General features: G+C 55.4%; 1 protein-coding gene across 5 annotated transcripts; it reads right to left on the bottom strand.

Annotated features, from left to right (window-relative positions):
- Positions 1-651: 651 nt before the first annotated feature.
- Positions 652-12,747, bottom strand: SLC34A1 (solute carrier family 34 member 1). 5 transcript variants are annotated; one of them, XM_032851925.1, is made up of 13 exons: positions 12,699-12,747; positions 11,393-11,513; positions 11,121-11,270; positions 10,903-11,031; positions 10,688-10,831; positions 9,705-9,816; positions 9,386-9,581; positions 9,209-9,304; positions 3,837-3,906; positions 3,391-3,558; positions 2,037-2,153; positions 1,810-1,934; positions 652-1,155 (listed from the first exon to the last, which is right to left on the bottom strand). In XM_032851925.1, exons 2-13 carry the CDS (start codon positions 11,499-11,501, stop codon positions 652-654), a joined length of 1,920 nt encoding a protein of 639 aa, XP_032707816.1. In that variant the 5' UTR covers positions 11,502-11,513; positions 12,699-12,747. The 5 variants fall into 5 exon arrangements, with proteins under 5 accessions (XP_032707816.1, XP_032707817.1, XP_032707819.1 ...); XM_032851926.1 differs by having other exon boundaries at positions 1,009-1,155; positions 2,037-2,214; XM_032851928.1 differs by lacking the exons at positions 652-1,155; positions 1,810-1,934 and having other exon boundaries at positions 2,139-2,218.
- Between the last annotated feature and the right edge of the window lie 9,820 nt (positions 12,748-22,567).

Below are 22,567 nucleotides of genomic sequence, written 5' to 3'. Positions count from 1 at the left end.
CAGGAAGTCTGAATCAGGAGTTGGACTCATTAAGGCAGGGTGAGGTGGACTGTTGTGGTGAGCTTGCAGGAAATAGTGCTGCTGAACCCCAAGCCATGGTCTCCCTCCCTCCCCAGATGGAGAGCACACAGAATTGTAAATGCATAATGAGGATTTAATTCCTTTTCCATCACACAATATAGGGAAAGGGGGTTGTGACAGTACTGCAGAACAGCGGGGTGAGGATGAGGAGGGTGGTATAATGGAGGGAGGAAGGTGACAGGGAGGGTGAGAACTCAGCCAGTGACTCAGGCACCCGCATCTCTGCACAAGCAAACAGCTGCAAGTCCCATTCTCGGACCCACCCTTACTCCTGCTCTGCCGAGTTGGACTTGTGTGTACAGGAGAGCCAAGCACAGGCCTCCAAACAAGACCCCCCGGGGGCCAAGGACTCACAGTCATAGCCAGGTACCCTGCAGCCTGCTCACAGCCCCCCACGGATGCATTAGTCCACACACGCAGGATGCCACGAACTCTCAGTCCCACAAGCCCAGACCTCTGCGGACCCACCCAAGGACAGGCCCATGCCCGGTGTGCTCAGACACACCCTTCCGCCCGTCCACACCGGGCACCCAGTGCAGGCCCTTCTCTGCCCCCCAGCAGCACTTTGGGCTAGAGGCGGGTGGCGTTGTGTCGAGCAGGTTGTGCCAGGCGGGGGGAGGGGGTGGCGGGGGGCAGCTCCTCCAGGAAGACCCTGGCGGGCAGCGGTGGGGAGCGGGGCTCAGGCCTGGCGTAGCACAGCGTGGCACGGGTGATGAGGCGGTCCAGGGGCTGCAGCGAGTGCATCCAGCGGGGCAGAAAGTCCCACGTCTGCAGCCACTTGGGCAGGTGTCCAGGGCTGCGGTTCTGCAAGACGCTGACGAGCAACACAAAGGCCAGCAGGGCCCCGAAGGGTGCGCCCACACCCACCATGGCCTGCCAGCCTGCCATGGAGACACCGAACACCAGCGAGGGCAGCAGCAGGAAGCACAGGAGAAGGTAGAGGACGGCAAACCAGCGGTACTTGGCTGTGCGTTTGCCCAGCGCCTTGGCCATGCGGATGGGCAGGCGCGTGCAGGGCACCGGGTACCACAGCAGGATGCCCGAGATGTTAAAGAAGAAGTGGCAGAGGGCGATCTGTAGAGGAGAGGGCAGAGGGTTGAGATAGGCGTGGGCCCCCGCTCCCTGTCCTGCCAGCACTGCTGGATAACGGGAGCCTGGCCTGGCCTGGGCAGCAGCAAAATCAGGGCTGATGTGCTCCTAGGAATATACTGAGACACTTCTGCCCTAATGCTACACATTTCCTCTCACTGACCCCTCTCGCAAATTCCCCAGCAGATCCTCCTGAACCCAGCAGCAAAGAGATGCATACTAGTTTCTGGCTCCATGGCTCTGGCCTCCTGATTGGTCCAAGCCCTGGCCCCAGCCCTAGGCTTGTCCTCACTCCTTTGCTCCTAGGACAGCAACCCCTTTGCCATCTGCCCCCCTACTTGTTCTTGGTCCCCGAGAATGGCCCAGCCCCCTGTCCTGCTGCACCCCTTCCTCAGAGCGCAGATCCCACTAGCTGCTATTTGCGTGATTATCTAGGTAAATCCTGCCTGGTAGATGCTAAGGTCTTGGGGCTGGCACCAGGCCGACTTTGCCCCATACGGTTTCCACAGAGCTTGGGATAGTGGGTGGGCCTTAGGGGAGGCAGTCAGAAACTTTGATATGTGGTGTCCTACCCTGTGTCAGGTGCCACACCTCAGTCCCAGCCCTGTCTCACCCCCGGCAGGCACCCTCCCAGAGTACCTGGAAGGAGCTGGACAGCTTCTCCCGGGGGCTGGCCAGTGCAGCCAGGATGGCCGTGGTGGTAGTGCCAATGTTGGAGCCCAGCGTGAGGGGGTAGGCTCTCTCGATGCTGATCACACCCAGGCCTGGGGGCAGACAGAGAGGCTAGGTTCACCCCAGGTCCCTCCTCTGGCCCTTTCCCTACCAGCCTGCCCCTCCCCCTGCCCCACCATGCCATGGGCACTCACCAATGAGTGGGGTGATGGCCGAGGTGAACACAGAACTGCTTTGGACAACGAAGGTCATGCCGGCGCCCACCACCATGGCAAAGTAGCCTGTGGCCCAGGTGAAGGGGGCGGGGAAGTCTACGAGGACACCCCCATCCCAGCAGGGTCAGGAGGAGGGCATGGGCAGAGGAGCCAGGACCTACCTTAGGGAGGAGGTATTGGGTACCAGCTTGTAGGTGGGGCCTTGTCTGTCCAGTCCCCTGCTCAACTGCGGGGGCTTCTACTCGCCCTCCCTGGTCTTGGATTAAAGGCCCTTCTCAGCCTGGTTGCATCAGACTACTGATTGACTGTCCTCTCTGCCCAGAATATCCTTCCTTCTTCGTGTTCCTCCTCAGGGCTTCGTGCAGATACATGGCTGCTGAAAAGCCCTCCCTGACCCTCGGCCCTCTGGCAGACTTTGTTTCTCCCATCCCTAAGCTCCCAGAGATCCATGAATGCACCTGACTCCAGCATTCATTACGCAACCTCTGCCAGTGCCGGGCACCGTCCCCGGAGCCTGAAATGAAGCTTGCGATGAAAATCAGACCAGACCATGTCACTCCCCTGCCCCAACCCTTCAAGGGCCCCCGGTACCCTTACTGAAGTCCAGGCTCTGATCACAGCCTGTGGGGGCCCCCGGGGTCGGCTCCCTCCCTGTGATCTTGCTGACCTCTCCCCACCTCGATCACTGAGTTCCCCCCACACGGCAGGCCATCTTTCTGCCCAGCTTGTTCCCGCCTCTTTGCCTTTGCACTGACTGTTCCCTCTGGGTAGAACACTCTTCAGCCACGTCTGACTACTATTCCTCATTTCGATTTCGGCCTCTTCACATAGGCTGCTGGCTGCCCACTGAAAGCAACTTTTTCCATCCTCTGTCATTTTTGCTTTCTCCTTGGGAGTCACCCCTCAGTATGAATGTATGCCGCCTCGATCATTTATTTGTCATTACACATCTGTCTCCTCCTCTGGGTTGGGAATCCCCTGAGGGTGGGACCATCTCTGGGGCTCAGCTCTGGACCCTTGGCACCGCGGCATGCTCCATGCTTGGGCACACGGGTGTAGGGAGTATTTGTTGAATGTGTCCGTGGCCACTGAGAATCTGTTTCGAGCCACCTACTGGAATGGAACCGCAGTCAGGGGCAGCCACAGATGCCCGGCTGCCGGCACCTCGGGAGCCTCAGAAATCACCTGACTCAACCCCTTCTTTGTTCACAGGGAGAAACAGGCTCAAGATGGCAGGGCTTTGCCCAGATCACACAGCAAAGCAGCAGTAGGACTTAGTAAGATTTGAAAGGTCCCATCCTGGGGCCCACACATGCAGTTCTTGGGGGCTCACCTGTGTTGATAACCTTCTGAATGACCTTAGCCACCTGGCCCTTCAGCAGAGAGTTGAGCATCTTGACAAGGAGAATGAGGCAGGTGCACAGGAGCACCAGGGAGCCGGCCAGCAGAATGAGCCCCACGGCCAGGTCAGGCAGCCCTGTGTCCACGAAGATGTGGTTGCCTGGCAGGGGAAAGTGTCAAGCAGCTGAGAGCTGAACCCCCACAGCTGGTTCCCAGCCCCCCACTTTTGATACCTTCTTGGGATTGGAGCCTAAAGTCCCACCCCAGGCTCTTTTAGCCTCAACAGCAAGGCTTAGCCCAAGCCCAGGACCTGAGCTGGTTGATAGCTGGTTTTCCTGGGACTGATAGCAGCAGTGGAGGGGGGCAGGGGTGGGTGCAGCCCTTCCTCTGCCCAGCTGTGCCCCTGCCATGCCAGACATCTGTGATGCAGGCACTCACATTTCTCCATGGTGGCATTTCCAAGGGTCCAGCCGGTGTTGGCCTCTGCCCTGGGCAGGGGGGTGGGAACCTGGATTAAGAGGAGAGTGACTTAGAATTTAGGAAAATGTAGCCTGGGGTTGGAGATAAGGGGGAAGGTTAGGGAGAGGCGGGGGATGGGGGTGAGTGATAGAGGTGGTCCTCCTGACCACATGCCCTTGGACAGTTGGCCTGTCTCCTTTGCTGGAGAGTTGGGGGTGGAAATACCTGCCACATGAGAATCTGGCCACGGTCAGCCCTCTGAATATTCTGTCCTATCCATCTTCCCATCCGGCTCTCACTGGGGCCCACAGGGATTTTATTTATTTATTTGAGAGAGAGAGAGCACGAAGAGAGGGGGGTGAGTCAGAGGGAGAAGCAAACTCCCTGCTGAGCTGGGAGGCAATGTGGGACTCTATCCCGGGACTCCAGGATCATGACCTGAGCCTAAGGCAGTCACTTAACCAACTGAGCCACCCAGACACCCTAATCCTGTGGCTTCTTGTCCTCGTTCTCCTCAACCTCTCCTTGGCCTTGGGTGCTTCTGACCATGGACCTCCTTATGAAAACTCTCCCTTCCCCATCCTTTATTACTGGCCCTCTCCTGGTGTTGCCCTGCCCCCTTCCCCAGCATCTGTGCCCCATCCTCTCGCCTGAGGCACCATTAGTCCAAGCTCCACTGTCCTCTTGCTCAAATCCTTATGGGGAAGGTTGGGGTATGGGGAAGGGGGACCACCAGGGGGCAGAAGTCCAGTCCCCACCTACTTCCTACCCACATACTCAGTGGGGAGAGGCCCCCCAATTCAGAGGGCCCAGGGCCAGGCAGGTAGCCTAACTGAGGCGCCCAGGCCGAGCGTGGAGGAGGTGGAGGACTGCGTTTTGGGCCTAGAGGGGCAGCAGCCACTCAGCTCCAGGCCGCTGTCGCTATCCAGGGATGAAGCCCTGCATGGCCAAATGACCCGAGTCTGCAAGAGAAATCCCCTTCTTTGCAATTATGCGAGGGCCACATGGGTCTGGACCACTACTTCGCAGCCTCATTGGACTGAGGAATTATTTTTTCTTGAATGTAATTGGGGAGCCTTTCCTTGCCCTCAGGATCCCAGCCCAAAGGAAGAACTGAGCCCCAGAAAGGGACAAGAACGCCTAGGGCCCCAGGCAAAATCCCAGAGCTACAACTTTTCCTTATTCACCCTCTGCCACCTCTGAGAGCTGATATGGGCACTGGTCCCAGGAAGTTCTGCCCTCCGCAGCACAGCCCCGGACCTTTCCTGTGCTGAGGGTCATGTCTCAGGTGGGGTAGTGGCCCTTCAATGTCATGGCTCCTTTAGGGTTTATTCCAAATCATGTCATTTATAAAATGTATGCTAGAAATGAGAACTATTTCTGGCACCTGGCTTGAAATCTGGTTTCTCTTAGTGGCCTGAGCTGCTGTGAGTGAGGCAGTATGCTCATCTGTGTTCTAGCTGGCCAGACCAGGGCCCTGGGGCACCCTCAAACCCAGGCCGCTGCTGCAAGCTGAGAAACTAGGAGAGTTCTGGTGGGCTCTGCCGGAAAAGCAGGCTGGGGAGGCTGTGGTAACTGCTGTGTGGGTAGGCGAGAGCTGGGTGTAAGGGGGAGAGCCGTGTGTCAGCTGTCCAGTGGATGTGAGCAAGTCCTGTTTCGTGTGCCAACGACCTGGGACAAATCATGCCACCTCTCAGCCTGTTTAAAGCAGATGACATGAGAGCTGTTATAAAGGGGTGCCTGGGTGGCTTGTCAGTTAAGCCTCTGTCTTCAGCTCAGATCATAGTCCCAGTGCCCTGAGATCGAGCTCCACGTTGGGCTCCTTGCTCAGCGGGGAGCCTTCTTCTCCCTCTCCCTCTGCCTGCTGCTCCCCCTGCCTATTCTCTCTCTCTCAAATAAATAAATAAATCTTTAAAAAAGAGAGAGAGAGAGAGAGCTATTGTAAAGGTTATGGGAGGAAATGTGTGCCAAGTGCTCTCCTCAGACTTATCTCATGTTAAGTCTTCAGTAAGACATCATGCCTCCTAATCAGGATTAGACCCCCTCCATCCATGGGCCCATCTAGGACCACATGGTGGGAAGAGCATGTGCTTATGTGTTTGTGTGAGATTGATGTCCTAGGTCAGGATCAATAGCTCCTGCCAGTGTGTCTCAGGGTCCTGGCCTTGTTGGGGAGCACTGTGGTAGACCAGCTTGGAGCCCTGGGCAGATGATCCCTGAGACAAATGGGTACCTGACCAGCCTGTGCCCCACTGACCTAGCTGGGCCCAGGGTCTCTTAGGGGAGGAACTTCAGGGTAGGGGGTATCATCTGACTCAGGGCTGGCTGTGTGTGGGCAGGGCAAAGCTGAGGGCTAAAGTCTAGGGTTTTGACCCTTGATCTTCCTGCCAGGGTTTTGTGCCTCTGGCTGGGGTTATGTGGCTCTGGCTGAGCTGGTAGGGTGGGGTGGGGGGGTAGAATGCAGAGACTGTAAAGGGCTAGAAAGGAGTAGGGGTGGGGATGCCAGAGAGTGGGTAGACTGCATGGTCAGGCTGAGAGTGGGTACTGAGTGAGGGAAGGGAGCAGGCCCAGGGCTTCCTTGTCAAGAATGTGGGAGCTCTAGCCCTGACAAAGAACTGGGCAGCCCAGGGTCTGGGACATACCCCTAGGTGTGCCCATCCTTCCTGGGCCTGGGGGTGTGGTGGGAGGGGTGAGTTCTGTGGGAAGAACAGAATAAATGAGCCCCAAGAGTCCTAAGCTGAAACTCCATCTGAGCCACTCCTAGCTGTGTGATACTGGACCAAAACACCGATCCTCTCTGGACCCCAGTTTCCTTCCCTTGCAGCATGAGGTCTATAACACTGCCCACCGCTTCCCAGGGGCTTGTTTTGAGGACTCTTGGAAGAGAGGATTTAAGTGCCAGTGGGAGGTGCAGGACACGATTAAGCTCACAGAAGACTGTGAGTCTCCAAGAATCCTCTCCCTGGGAGAAACACACAGGATGCGAGCCTGTGCTGTAGTTCAGCCTGAAGCAGGAGGGGAGCTCAGGGTCTTTGTTTTTCTGGAAGCAGAAATCACCGTGCCAGCTGCGCCATCTGGTGGCAAAGAGGAGAACTCCTTAGAGCTGCACCTACAGCCGCTGGAGCAGTCTCTGAGTGGCTGTGGTCAGCTGTGGCATTCAGGCCCGATGGGCAGAGTGGGAAATGGACACACATGATGGGACACCAGACTGACTTCTGGAAGAGGCAGCGAGATGGAGGTTCAGAAGCATGGGCTCCAGATTCTACCAGGATTTTCATCTCATCTCCATGGTATGGATTTGGGCAAGCCTCTCTGAGCCTATAAAATGGACCAGAGATAAATCCTGTGTCCCTGGCTGCAAGTCCTTGAGGAATGCTTGTTTAAACCAGGCAAGTAGGGTTGGCAGTCCATAGTGTGAGTACATAAGAAGGTAATTCCCAGGACAAGGGTAGGCCCCTGGAGTGTCAAGAGGTTTGGGAACGCTAAAATTGCCTCTGGGTTTTCTTCCACCATCTGGAAACCTTCAGATTCCCAATACTGTCTTTGGTGACTGGGTTTCTTGGAGACTGGCTTGGGTGAGGTTGGGTCCAGTTGGGGGGAAAGCTGGAGGCCACCAGGAGAGGTTGGAAGGGAGACACAGTGGTCACAGGAAAAGTTCGAGTCTGGTGCAGGAAGAGCCCCCAGCACACATGGCCAGAGCAGGCACATGGCTGCGGATCCATGTTCCACATGGCCTGACCTCAAGAGGGGGTGAGAAAAGGGAGCCTGAATGCCACCCATCTGCTACTCTTCAAGCCAGGGAAATCCCATCTGGATTCTGTTGTGGCGGACCCATTCTTCTGGGACAGAGGGCTGGGAGACCAGCACTCAGGGAAGCCATGTGGGGAGCAGTGGGGACAGCGCCCTTGGAGGGTAAACTCGGGCGGCTGACTTCACTCGAGCAGGCCCGGGTTTCTCCTGCGGAAGATGGGCTGTCCGTGTCCACCTTGCCCTACTTTGTGAGGATTCCAGCACGGGCAGGCAGCGTCTGCTGCACCTGTTGCAGCACGGAGGCCGGCTGGGCGCAGCTGCAGGCAGGCACCAGGGAGGGACTCTGGGGCCCAGGAGCTCCCACCCGTGGCTTGTTTCCTGTGAAGATCGAGCAGTGTGATGTCTGTGTCACCCCCATTCTGCTATGGAGTGAAGAGGATTTGGGCAATTCAGAGAGTGCCCAGGGGCAGGTGAGAAGACAGCACCATGTTGCAGGGGTCACAAAGCCAGCCTGAGAGCTGCCCGCATGGGCTTTTTGATGTCCGACTGCCTGGAACACTCAAGTGCCAGACCAGAGCTGCGCGCGGTTCCGATGCAAAGGAAGGCACTGCAGAAGGCGGGTTGAAAGGCTGCTCTGTGTTCATGCTGGGATCAAGGGCCAGTGATATCAAGTAGCAAGTAGGAAGGAGGAGGGGGCCGGGCCTGCTGAGCCCCGGGCTTCGGGTTGCCTTCGCTCTGTTCTGAATGGAGTTGCTTCTTGGATGTGGCAACGGAGGTAAAGCAAATACCATGGATCAGGGTTTTGATGAAGCACTTCCCTTTCTGTGGCTGAGTGAGAAAGTGTGCTGATCGCCTGCTTTCTTGTGAGCCTGGTGTCATGGCAGGTGCACAAGCGTCCCACGGATCCAAACAGGTCTCCATTCCGGGCAGTAGAAATGGTACAGAAGGACACATGGATGCATGCCTGTGGCAGTCTCCAGGGGAAGGAGCCCAACAAGAGTACAAGTCGCTGTTGTGTCACCAGGGAGGTCTCTACACGGCCCCCTTGTCTTGTTCCTGTTTGTCCAGCTCTCCCAGGCACCCTCATAACCCCTTCACCCCCTCGCCACGTTACCTGGGCCCCCAAACGTGGCACAGCTGAGTCACGAACCCCTGGCATCTTGACGGGGAGAAGAGAGCCCTAGACTGCTAGACCTGTCCTCAGGGCCCTGAAATCGTAGGACAAGCTCGGGCAAGTGTCTCAGCCTCTCAGAGCCTATTCTCTCCCTGTGAAGCCAGAAGGTAGAGCCAGATTAGTGGTTCTCGAACTTGAGCACAGAGCTGACTGAGAAGACTTGTTGAAACATAGGCTGCTGTGTCCCATCCCCCCAAGTTTTTTCTGATAGTTTTCCCTAGACCTACTTCGGTCTAGGGAAAGGCTGAATATCTTGTAGATTTAATAGGTTCCCAGGTGGTACGAGTGCCTCTGGTCCACACTTTGAGAACCACTGGGCTAGATCAATGACATGCCAACTCAAGTTGATTAGTAATAACTCCCCAAAGCCGCTGGGGGACTGGAAGGGATTGGCACAATATTCCTTGTGGCCAGACCTGAGACTCACCCCGGTGGGGTCTGGGTGGCACCAGATCCGGATCAGACTGTGGTTTCTCAGGGACTCGTCGCCGGTGGCAATGCTGGTAATCACAGACTTGTCCAGCTGTGCACAAGATGTGGGTGGGGGGTGTGTGAGAGGGATCCTTACTATCCCACATCACCCTCCACACCAGCCTTGCCCCACCTGGATGATGAGCTTGGTGAAGGGCTCTGTGATGATCTTGAGCAGGTCAGGGGCATCTTGGCCGCCATGGATGTTGAAGGAGGCAACCACCAGTCGAGTGACATGGTGCAGGTACCCGGTGGCAGCCTCCAGGGGCAGCAGGACCAGAACCGACAGCCAGTTAAAGCAGTCGTGTACCGTGGCCCCTGCAAAGGCCCTGGGCAGGGAGGCCACATTGCAGGGAGGGCCAGGGTCAGGATGCACTTCAGCTGGGGGCTCCTGGCCCTGGGGACCACCCTCCCCCAACACACACAGGCCCCTCACCACTCTACCCCCTCACCGCCGGAAGTCAGTCCTGTCCCCTGCCTGCATCAGGGCCACGATGGTGTTGGTGACAGATGTGCCGATGTTGGAGCCCATGATGATGGGGATGGCAGAGCTCACCTCCAGCACTAGCAGAAGAGGGGACCCCTTCACTGACTGTGTGAGGGCCACCAGCTCCTGCCCCAGAAACACCTGCCCACATCCCAGCCCCACTGGGCAGTCCTGCCACGATACTGCCCAGCCTTGGTGTCCCGGGGACACGTGTGTGAACAAGCACGGTGGACAGATGCACTGTGTGTGCACGTGTGGATCCGAGGGCCCATGTCCTGCACGCGGAGACAGATCTGTGCCCATGTGTGCACGGTACATGAGCATGGTGGTTAGTTTCATGAGTTGGCTTAGCCAGGCTATAGGACTCAGTCATTCGATCCGATGCTCATCTAGCTGCTGCTGGAAGGTATTCCACAGGTGTGATTCGCCTCTACAACCGGCTGACTTTAAGTGAAGGGGGTCACCCTTGGTGATCTCCGTGGGCCTCATCCAGAGAGATAAAAGGCCTTAAGAGCAAAACGGAGGCCATCCAGCATTGGCTTCCCCCTGAGAGTTCCAGCCTGCCCTTCCTAACAACCTGCCCTATGGATTTTGGATTTGCTCAGCCAGCCCCACAATCGTGTAAACCAATTCCTTGCAATAAATCATATGTATAGCTCCAGCAGGTTCTGTTTCCCTGGCCAGTGGAATAAGTGACTATCGGTGATAAGGTGCTGAGCCTTCCTGGGGCAGGACTCCCCATCTGCCACCCTTTCCAGATCTTCAGACACCCCTCCTGGCTGAGACTATTCCTGGCCACAGCTTGGAAAACGGAGTGCGAGAAGCTGGAATCCTGCCCTTTGCTCTTAACTCCCTGGCCCCCTTCTCCCCCTGGCCCCAGCCCTGACATGCTGGTCCAGGGCACGCAGCCCCCCACGCCCTTTCCCTAGCCCCAGCAGGCCGACTTACAGCCAGAGGAGACCATGCTGACAACGATGGACGTGGAGGTGCTGGAGCTCTGGACCAGCACGGTCACCAGGATCCCCACCACCAGCCCCGCGACGGGGTTGGACAGGATGGCATTGTCCTTGAAGATGTCACCAGCCACCTTCCCTGAGGAGCAGGAGCCAGCATTGCGTGATGCTCTTCAGGAACCCTGTCCCAATCCCCTCCCCTGGCCCTACCTCCAGCCAGCTGGAAAGCGGAGCTGAGCACGTCCAGGGAGCAGACGAAGAGGTAGAGAAAGGTGAGCATCAGGGGCACCTTGACGAGGGTCATGCCAGCCCGGCGCAGCTTCTGGGCCAGCCCAGGCTCTGGAGATGGGCTGGTCATGAGCATGGGGGCCAGGGGCTAGGGCACTGAATGTTGCCACCCCTGCTGTCCACCCCCGGCCCCGGCCCACCTGGCTTCTGCTCCTCCTCCAGGGCCAGCTTGGCAGGCAAGGGGTCATGGCAATCCAGAACCTCCCCGTAGGGGCAGCTGTGCTCGGTAAGGGCCACAGGGCCCAGGCTGGGGAAGGCGTAGGCGGAGGTCCCTGGGATCCTGTGCAGGACTGGGGAGGGAGGCTGGTTAGGAGTTCCCAGAAGCCCTGGGATAGGCTCAGAGGGGTGGACACCTCACTGGGACATGAATGACTGTGGGCATTCAGGGTCCAAGGATGGGAGAAGCACTCACCCTGAGGGCTGGGCACGTAGGCAAAGGCTGTCCCGTGCATCATGTGGCTCCCTCGGACTGGTAGTGGGGAGACAGCCGGGCCCCCCAGCCTCTCTCCATAGGACATCATCCTGGGCACACACTGTGGGGTGGCAGAAACACTGAGGGACAGCTACTGTCCTGGAAACTTACACATACCCACCCACCCACCGTCCACATCCATACCCACATACTCACACGCACACATACCCGTGGGGTGTGACCCCTAGACACACACCCAGGGAAGTATGCCCTCTACCCCATAATAGCAGAGATGCTCAGGTCCTCGGGCCAGATGCTTATACTCATCAGGCAGTGAGTATTTATGAAGAATCTGCTGTAGCCTGGGCACTGGGCTAGACGCTGGGGTAGAGCAATGGCTAAATACAAGGACAGCTCCTGCCCCCAGAAAGCTCCAAGTCTCACGGGGAGACAGATGTCAATGAAATAATCCCTTGAATAGAAAGTGGCAATAGGGCCAAGGGTTCTAATGACAGATACAAGTGCTACCAGTGTGCCCCATGGCAGGGGGTGGAGGGGAGAGAGGATCAAGCTGAGATGAACAGGAGTAGGAGGGGCCGGATGGCAAGGGACAAGGGCATGGGTGCAGGGGACCCTGGAGGGAAAGGAGCTGGGAGCGCCCTGCAGCCAGTAGGGGCCAGGGAACGTGTGTTAGCTGAGCTTGCGGATATGGGCCAAGGCTGCGCATGCAGGAGGAGTTCCGACCGGCCTGAGAGCCATGAGGAGACATGGACACCTGTTGGCTCTTGGGACCAGCTGGACATGCACTCAGGAAAGGGTCTACTGGCCACAATCCTGAGTTCCTGGGTTACCCTCACAACTGAACTTCTTTCCCCATTTGCCTCCTTCCCTCCTAGCAAGAAACAAACACTGATGGCCTTTCTCCCATGAATGAGTTCTGGTTTAGGTAAGGAGCTTTCCCTGTATTATCTCCATTATCTGAGAAGCCCTTGACTTGCTTTAGGGCCCCTTGAACTGCCCCAGGAGTTCTTGGTTGTTGGGGTGGGAGTACCCCAGCCGATATCAGCTACCCACAATCCCACACCCCAGGGGCCCTTGGCTGTTTGGAGGAGTGGGGGGATGAGCTAAATTCCAAGTGCTGGAAGAGCAGGAGTCCTCTTTCCTTTGGGGCAGGGGGTAAGCCAGGCTAGACTGGGCCCGAGCAGGAAGGGGAAGCAGAATTAGGGCAGAGGAGAGGAACAGGGGCGATAGGCTATTGTCTACTAAGACTTGGGATGGGTTTGGGAGAGGGGAGCCCTGGGCTTACCTTGGGGTTCTGTGTTTCAGCTCCTGCTTGGCTGCTTAAGGAAGACCCAGGGGCCTGAGAAAGGGCTGGGACCCTCCTCTTTATACCCTTGGGTCAGGGGCAAAGTCCTAAAACCCTAGCTGCCCTCCCTCTGTTCCCCGATTAACCTCCCCCCCTGAGATTCCTCCCAGTTAATTACTAATCGTCAGCTCTGCTGGGGGAGTCCATGATCAAACTCTCCCTTTCCCCACAAAGAAACTCAGCCTGACAGAGACCCAAACCCAGCTAGGGTACCTCTTCTGCCCCCAAGCAGAGACCCAGATGCCACGTAGGCACCTTATTCCCATGGTCTTCAAGGAAATTTCATGGCTCCAGCCCCTTCCCCTCATTCTTGGCCTAACACGACTCCCCGTGGAATAGCCTTGCCATGCATCTGGATGTCTGTGGGTCTGTCTGTGGGTTTTGGGGGCATTTGGAGGAGAGGGAGCATGCGATGGAAGAAGTAACAGGAGAGAAACCCGGAAAGGCTGCATAGAGCTGAGTCAGAGAGAGTCTCTAGCCTGCAACCACAGATCCAGGATTCGTCTGAGAGAATGTGGAACCCCTGGTCAGATCAGGAAGGGCCTGGTCTGCATTTTAGAATGGTCTCTTTAGCGGGAGGTTGTCCGTCAAAGGGGCAAGTCTGGAAGCATAGGGACCAGCTAAGAGGCTGATGAGATGGTCTAGGGAAGAGATGATGAGGTCTGAATCAAGTGGAACAGGAGGGATGAGGAGAAGATCCATCCCAGGGATACTTGGGTAGTGGAATGGGGGAGGGGGAGCATGGCAGACAGATGAACTATATGACAGTTGGGTTTCTGGATTGAGATGCTGATGATGGTATGGAGTCTGTTGCAAAACTCCCGAAACCCAGAGAGGGCTCTTAGGCTTTGGGAAGCTTGTTTCCCTTTCACAGGACTCTGGAGCTTGAATTAGGGCCCAGGTGTACAAGAGAGATGAGAAGAGATATTCCCTTCTGAGGGAGAAAGATTCAACAGATCCAGCAGGGGTGAGTTCCACTCAAAATCTAGCTTGGACAACTGCCTGAGTAACCTGTCCAACCACCCGTCCACCCATCCATCCATCCACCCACCCCGCTGGCTACCTAGCCAGCCAGTCATGTGTCCATCCCTCCATTCCCAAGAACAATTGTTGAGTTCCTACTCTGTGCTGAGCCAAGATTGGCTAGGTCAGCTCTCTCCTGTCTAACCCCTGGGTCAGGCTGGGGTGCTGAGGCAAGTCACTTCGAGTATAAGGTGGCAATCAGAGGGGCACCTGGGTGGCTCAGTCGGTTAAGTGTCCCACTCTTGATTTCAGCTCAGGTCATGATCTCAGGGTTGTGAGATGTGAGATCGAGCCTTGCATCGGGTTCTACACTTAGTGGGGAATCTGCTTGGGATTCTCTTTCCATCAGCACCTCCTGCTCATTGATTCTCTCTCTCTCTCTCTCTCTCAAATAAATAGATCTTAAAAAAAAAATAAAATGGCAATCAGCAGTTCTTTTGCAGTGGGTTGAATTCAATGAGCTAGCTGACCCATCTCAGTGACTAGAAGAGTCCCTCAGCATGTGCGTTCTCTTCATGCTTGTGTGCCCCTCTTACTGTCCCTGGGATGGCTGCAGTGTCCCCACCAAGGGAACAGCTCCACTTCCTCTAGATTCACAGCCCTATTTCAGGTCAACAACTTGCCTGGGCTCCCCGGTTGCCCTTTGATTGCTCAGGATCCCCCTGAGCTGCAGCCTATTATATCTCACATATATTGGGGTGACACAAATCTAGCCTTTCTCATCAAGGTGGATGGATGTTTCTGCACAGCTCCCCTCTAACGTGACAAAAGTCAACTAGTTTGTACTTAATTTGCAGGACACTGTGGGGTTGTCCACTGGCTAGTGTTCATAATGGAGTCTCTGTCAGAGTGGTTAAGAGCAGACAACAAGGCCAGCCTGGGTTTGGATCCCGGCCCCTCCACATTGTGGCTGTGTCAGTTTAGGCCACAGAAGCCCCAAGGGACCAGGGAGGGGTGGACAGAGGGGCAACTGGATTGGTTTTGGGTAGAGTGACCATAAGTCCTGGTTTGCCTGGCCAAGTCCTGGCTGATGACTGTTGGCCCAGAGTTCCCTTTCACTTAAAAAATGCCCTGGTTTGGAAAATCAGCCATAGAGCCTTATGACCTGTTCTGGGAGATTCTGGAGAACTGAGGCAGGCAATCAGCCACGTGGGACATCCTAGAAAGGTCTCCATTCACAGAAAAAAGAAAATTAAAACAATCCTGCTTCTTCAACCCATTGTTGTCACAGAACACTGCCTCTCAGCCTTTTCTCTGTACCTCTCTCACCTATTTGGATTTTTTTTGTTTATGAAAGACTGCGTCTTGCTCTTTTCCACCTACCATTGCAAATTACCTTCCCTGTGTGTTTACACTCAGGGCCAATGTTGTTTTTAATGGTTGCATCATGTTCTGTCCTGAAACTTAATTTATGTAGCGATCCCTCGGGTGTCCCGGAAACTCTCCAGACTGGACAGAGTGATTTGGCAAAGATTGGGGTTTGTGCATGGGTGGGAGGGGTGTCGCTGAGCCAGGGGCAGGTAGTCATTGCTGAGTTCTCGTGTCAGAATCGTCCTCGGGCTCACAAGTGTTGGCAAAGTCACATTGGGCTCAGAGGCTGCCTAGGGCCAGGCACCCCCATCCCCAGTGGGTCCAGGGACCTCGACCACAGGCCATGTTCCTCTCTCCTGCCCTGCTCTGGTCAGACCCGGAGCAGGAGCCACTGTATCCGAGGTGCTCTTTATAAACTTAGGGGTGCTTCTTCTTCTTCTTTTTTTTTTTTTTTAAGATTTTTTGTATTTATTTGACACAGAGAAAGAGAGATCACAAGTAGGCAGAGAGGTAGGCAGAGAGAGAGCGGGAAGCAGGCTCCATGCCAAGCAGAGAGCTGGATGTGGGACTCGATCCAAGGACCCTGAGATCATGACCCGAGCTGAAGGCAGAGGCTTAACCCACTGAGCCACCCAGGCGCCCTGGGGTGCTTCTTCTTCTTTTTAAAAAAGATTTTATTTATTTGACAGACAGAGATCACAAATAGGCAGAGAGGTAGACAGAGAGAGAGCGGGAAGCAGGCTCCATGCCAAGCAGAGAGCAGGATGTGGGACTTGATCCAAGGACCCTGAGATCATGACCTGAGCTGAAGGTAGAGGCTTAACCCACTGAGCCACCCAGGCGCCCTGGGGTGCTTCTTCTTCTTTTTAAAAAGGATTTTATTTATTTATTTGACAGACAGAGATCACAAATAGGCAGAGAGGCAGGCAGAAAGAGAGAGGAGGAAACAGGCTCCCTGCTGAGCAGAGAACCCAAGGCGGGGCTCGATCCCAGGATCCTGGGATCATGACCTGAGCCGAAGGCAGGGGCTTTAACCCACTGAGCCACCCAGGCGCCCTTGGGGTGCTTCTTTTTAATAAGGTTAGGATCTTTGATAATTTTGCCGTCTACCTTCCCTGGTTTCACAGAGCTCGGGGTGTAAGGAAGGACGCAGTTCTCCATCATAGGCCCTGCAAGAGACATCATTGTAAAATGCTATGGGCAGTGACCACTACCAAAGGAATTTGGGAGGGTGGCCACTGGAGCCCTGGGGAGCTGACCGGAGCATGGAGAAGGCGACCACGTCTCTGCCCCTTGGTTCACCTGAACTCCTTCCACTCACGTGCTGCCTCCTCCCAGCCCGTGACAGTCTCTGCATGTCCCCCGAATACTGACTCCTGCCCTGTCTGCTCACCAGCACTCTGGCCGAAGCTTCCCCTAGACCTCTCAGCCTGGAGCCTGGGGGTTGGCGGTATCTCACCCTGAGAAATGGCACCCGGGAGGAGGAGCAGTTTTGGAGGGAAGATGCCAAGATCCGTCTGGACAGACTGTGTCTGAGGGGCCTCTGTTGTGAACAGTTGGCTCTGTGGGTCTGAAGCACACGACGTGCTCCTCACCCCAGACAGGGCTTCCCGCACGTTCCCAGCCTCAGGGAGCAGCGCGTGGTCCTCTGATCTGAGCCAGAAACAGAGCAGGCTCCTTGGACTGTCCTTTTCCCCCACCTCCTTGTCTCTCCTCCATCACCCAGCGCTCCCCGTTTCCCATCAGTGGGAGCTCCCTCAGCCTTTCGCCGCCTCCCGGTTCTGGTCCACCATCTCTCACTGAAGGCTCTCCTGCTTTTGGCCTTGTGCCTCCCGATCCAGTCTCCAAACTAGCAGCTGGCCAGCTTTTCAAAATGTAATTCTGACTCTGTCACCCCTCTCTTTTCAAACCTGGCCCTGCCAGTACAAAGACCAGCATCCTGTCCCAGCCTTGGTGCCCAGAGTGACTTGGCATCCCTCCTGCCTCAAGGCCTCAGGTGTAGCCTGTGAAGATGCCTCCCCCTCTCCCAAGGGAGAATGTGCACATTGAATAGAGAGAAGGCCCAGGGCTGAGCCCGGAGGAGCACCCATGTTTGGGGGAGGGCAAAAAAGAAAAGAAAAAAAAAAAAAGGACTCCTGAGAGGAAGCCGACAGGTACGACAGGATTGGGAAGAGCAGAAAAACAGATGTCGCAGAAGCCAGGTTCGCCCCTGTCTTGAGAGACACAACCTGATCAGCCAGGTCAGATGCCACAGAGCTGTCGGGGAATGTGAGGACAGAGCAGATTTAGTGACCCAGGCGAGCTGTCCTGGGCTGGTACTGGGGGTGGGGGCAGCTTGTGAGGGCATGTTGGGAAGGAGCAGGAGGTGGGAGCCGAGACAGCATGGCCAACGTGAGTGTGACAGACTGACAGATCGGGAATCTGGTCACGCCAATGAAAACTGTCTCCGCGGGAGCAGCAGGACTGCTGAGCTGAGTAGAGAACGAGCCCAAGAAAGAGAGCTTGGGCCAGGAACAGAGCGAGCTGGGGAAGTTGGCACAACCAGCTGTTTCTGTAATCCTCGGCTGAGATCCAGCGGCTCCTTTAAATACACACAGTTTGCGCCTGTACGTTTTCTGCAGGACCTAAAGTTGGAGGACCATCAGGGGAAGAAAAAACTAACATGTCAGACAGTCCCTCCATGAACTGGATTTTTGGGGGGAGAACTGACTAATGACCAGTGTCATCCCACAACAGGGCTTCTCCTGTCTCCTTGAAACAATGTGTTTATTTCTCCAACCAACAAATAAGCCCCACGGTGAGTCAGCATGTGGTGGACACAGCCGTGAACATTCCACCCCGGTACACAGACGCAACGTGGGTGTATATTGTACACGCATGGGGGCGTCCTTTATCTGTGGCCGAAGCAGCCATTCTCACCAATGAGCTGGGTGACATAACAGGAGCCGCCTCCCACCTCCCCTTAGGGACCAGAGCAGTTCCTCCCCTGGCCCCCTTGACTTTGTCCTCTCTTGGAGAATCTGGACTTCCATCTGAGCTGCCTGGCACAGAGCAGGCAGGGTCCTATGGTGTTCTCCCCTCCGAGCCCTGTTTTCCAGATTGGGTGCTGCAGGCTATGTTAGATCCATGGATCCAGGGCAGGGGCTGCTGACCTGAGGATGCCCCATCCTTGTTTGGGGGATAAGTGCCCTGAGTAATGTTTAATCCTTATAGCCCAGGCATTGGTCACTCATTGAGGGAGGAGGCCAAAGTCTGTGGCCAAAAGAGCTGAGCTTGCTTTGGGCTTTTCTCAGAAATCATCTCTTCCCCTGCAGCTCCCTTCCTAGTGTGGTTCCAGCTCTGTGCCTTCATGCCTGCCTCGGAGACCAGACCTAAGGGTGAGCATGGCAGTCCCATGCTCCAGGTTCCAGACCAGAAGCTCTGAGCTCTGGCTGTAGGCTTCAGGTACTGAGCTCCATGTTCTGGGTCTGGAGCTCTAGGCCCCATACTGTAAATTCTCAGGGGCAAGTTCTGGGTTCCGGGCTCCAGGATCTGAGCTCCAGTTCCTGTTTCCAATTTCAGGCTTCCGATGTCCAGCCAAGTAAGGGCTCTGCTTCTAGGCATTGGGCTCTAGATTCTGGGCTGCCACCTCCAATCCCAGATCCCAGACTCCATATGGGGCTCAAACTTACAACCCTGAGATTAAGAGTCTCATCCTTTACCAACTGAGCCAGACAGGTGTCCCTCCAGAGTCCAGTTTTTATTTTTATTATTTTTTTAAAGATTTAATTAATTTATTCGATAGAGACACAGTGGGAGAGGGAACACAAACAGGGGGAGTGGGAGAGGGAGAAGCTGGCTCCCTGCTGAGCAGGGAACCTGATGTGGGGCTCGATCCCAGGACCCTGGGATCATGACCTGAGCCAAAGGCAGATGCTTAAAAACCAAGCCACCCAGACACTCCCAGAGTCCAGTTTTTAGACTTTAGGCTCTTGGCTCCAGGTTCTGGTCTGGGTTGCAGGCTCTAAGTTCCAGCGGCATACTGTATGCTCCAGGTTTTGGGTCCGGCTTCTGGGTTCCTCCAACCCCTCAACAATAAGGCTGGAAGATGATGGCCTACTTGGCTAGTGGGGTTATTGGTGCCCACCCCTCTTAGCTGGCTGAGACTTCATTCTGGCCACCAGCATCCTGGGCTGGCCTGGAAGTGGGATGCTGCTGCTTTGGCGCTTCTCCTTGGCTTTCTGCATCTGTTCCACCCCCAGACCAGTTCCTGGAGAGAGGAGCTGAGACGGTCACAGAGCACCCCTTGCTTAGTCGATGCAGGAGTCCCAGGACACACACATGTGTTCATGTTTCAGCTTTTCTTGGACCTGCCACGACCACCAGGGACAGGAATGGTGCCCCCTGTTTTTTGTGAATTGGCCTATGTGACATCTGATTCAACATAACCAACCGTGTGTGTTCCCCCATCTGGCTTTTCTTTCCCTGTGAAAGCTGAGTGCCAACGTCTGATCCCCCAGACACTGGAGTCACCTGACCACAAGGCCAGGCCCCCTGCAGGGTGCACCTTGTGCTCGCTCCTGGGGGTAGGGATGGCTGCCCCAGGGAGCATCTGTCCATGGCTGTGTCAGCACTTCCTGCCGGGCACCAGGTAGCAGCTGGGGGCTCTGCCTGCTCCCACCCTGGAGGGGTCGCCAGAGCCAAGGTCACTGTGTGCTCTGCACTTGCCCTGTGGCCACCCCATCCCATCTGCTTTACTGTCACCATGACTGTCAAGAGGGGTGAGGGGACCAGAGACAGGCAGCAGATTTCTTTCTCAGAGGCTTGGGTCCTATGGCCGTCCTCATGGCAGTCCCACCCACTCTCTCCGCCTGTGTCCTCCGCAAGATGGGGGTGCTGGGGACTGCAGAGCTGTCAGCAAATATGTGTCCTCTCCCCTCCTTCACACCGGGTGCTTGGTGGATAGGCTGACTCCCCTCCAGGCTTCCCATCTGGTGGGGTGAGGGGAAGCAGGATCCATGACTTTTCCCAACCACGCAGGAGTCCAGCTCTGTGCAGTGCGGTGGCTTTGTAAAGGGCCTGGGGGTTGGCCAGCTGGTGCCTTCTGTCCGTGGGCCTGGACCCCCATCGCTGCAGTGAGGGCCCAGGACCTTGAGGGATTCTGAGTGTGCAGAGCTGGGAGGAGGGAACTAGGTCTCCATCAGCCTAGGACAGCTTCAGGGGACATGTTGGGGAATTGAGGACAAGGGACACAGCAGCCAGCCAAAGCAGGCCAAGGTGGGTGGTGGGCTGAAAGAGTTTATTATCCTTCTGGAGAAAGGGATGGTGGGTCAGAGTGACAAAGAAGTGGCCTTGAGAAGTTCTTTGTTATTATAATTATTTTAATTGCATCATCTAAAAAGCATTAAAGCTAAAGTGAAAGTGTCCTTTGAGTACTACTCCCCCCCTCCTGGTCCCCTCTCTATTTTCCTGTCTGTTTGACATGTATCCTTCTCGAACATTCTCTGTTCTTTCTGTATCCTTATAAGTGTGTCTCTGTGTTTGTGGTTTATATAAAGGTATCATGTCATGCACATTGCTCTACTTTCTTTTACCGAACAATAACACATCTTGGAGAACTTTCCACAGCAGAACATGTTCTACCTAATTCTTCATCTGCTGTGTGGTATTGCAGGGCATAGACTTACCACCACCTTTTTGTTATCCCACTCCCCCAGCCCCCACCCCCACCCACATTTGTCTGTTTGCCAGTTTGGGGGTCATACACAGCCCAGCAGGGATGGGGCTCCCTGTGCCTCAAAGTGAGTGATTCTCTGGTGGTACTTCTGGGATCACATGCTGTGTGTTTTTAATTTTCAGCAGAAACTCCCAAGCTGCTCCCCAGAGCAGCCATATCAATGTATCCTCGCCCGAGAGGGTGCTGGCTTCCCATCAGGGTTTCCTCCCTGCTCTCTGTTGTGTGTTCCTGAGTCAGACAGCCTATGTGTTGTCTGATTGTGTCCAGCAACACATTCCTTGCAGGATCCTGGACTCGTCACTTCCCCTCCTGTAGCCTTGGTTTCATCCCCATCAGGCTATTTTGTCATGAGGACAAAGATGAGATAAAGGATGGGACATGCCTAACTTGGGGGCCTTTTCCTCCCCCTGCAGGAGCTCCCATCTCTAGAGGCCCTTTTACCTGACCCATGACCTCCTCTGTTACGGGGCAGTCGCATCTCTTGGTCCTTTAGAGTAGTAGGCATCACTGCTACTACTGGTGGGTGAAGGGTGCGCTTGCCTCAGGATCTGCCAACTTTGGGAAGGTCCCATCTTTCACCTGGTGTCCCCACCTCTTTATCTTTGCACGCGGAAAGTGTCTCTGCCCTCAAGGGAGAAACCCCAGGGCGCAGGAAGTATAGGGAGGTTCTACAGCTGATTGGGGAAGGGACAGGGGTTTGTCTCTCCACCCTCTTCTGGCCACAGACTATGATCCTGGTGCTATGCAGTCCCCTGCCCAGGACTCCCCCTGCCCTGCTGTCCCTGTGTCCTTCACTGGGTCTATCTGAGGCTGCAGAATCATTTCTCACTAGGCCAAAGGGATACAGCACTGACTACGATGGACAAGGTCACTGCCATCAGGGCATGTTTATCGTGTTGTCAGCAAATAAGTGTAAAGTAAACAAGGTCACTACAGAGTGGGATGAGCACTGTGAAGGAAGGAAACCGGACAGCATGGTAGAGAACAAAGTTACGGAGAATGTCATATCTGGTATCCATCCATTTGGGCTGCTATAACAAAAATACCAGAGACCGGGAGATGTATAAACAACAAAAATTTATTTCTCACAGTTCTAGATGCTGGAAGTCCAAGATCGGGTGTCAGCACATCTGGTATCTGTGACAGCCCTCTTCCAGGTTGTAGACAGCCAACTTTTTGCTCCGTCCTCACAGGGTAGAAGGGGTGGAGATTCTATTTTATAAGTGCACTAACCTCTCTCACGAGGGCTCCACCCTCATGACCAAGCACATCCCAAAGGCTCCACCTCCTAATACCATCACCTTGGGGCTAGGATTTCAACATGTGAATTTGGGGGGGTGCTGGTGGACACAAGCATTTAGACCACAACATCTGTGACTGGGGAAGGCTCCGCTGAGGTGTTCAGGCTGAACGACGAAGTAGGACTTTTGCAGTTGCTGGTCCTAGAAAACCTACTCAGAGCTACAGGCACATGCACGCAGAAAGAATGTGTTGCCTTGCCTAAACGAGGATATCTAGGGGTGGGTGACTTCAAGCCTGGGTGAATTTAGGTGTTCAGGTAGCTTTGGTCAGGAATCTCCTTCTATCTCTCAGTCCCGCCGTCCTGTGTTGGCTTCACTGACATGCAGGTTCTCTCCCTGCATAATCTGCTCAAAGCCCGGGGAGATGGTAGATGACCACGACTGAGGTCAGAGAATTGTCCCTGCACCAAACTCTGATTGGCCAGGCCTGCGTCATGAGCCCACCCCTACCCCCAGCA

Source organism: Lontra canadensis, unplaced genomic scaffold, assembly GCF_010015895.1.
Source record: "Lontra canadensis isolate GAN:19392208 unplaced genomic scaffold, GSC_riverotter_1.0 scaffold5, whole genome shotgun sequence".
NCBI lineage: Eukaryota > Metazoa > Chordata > Mammalia > Carnivora > Mustelidae > Lontra > Lontra canadensis.
This window is presented reverse-complemented; position numbering and strand designations above follow the sequence as displayed.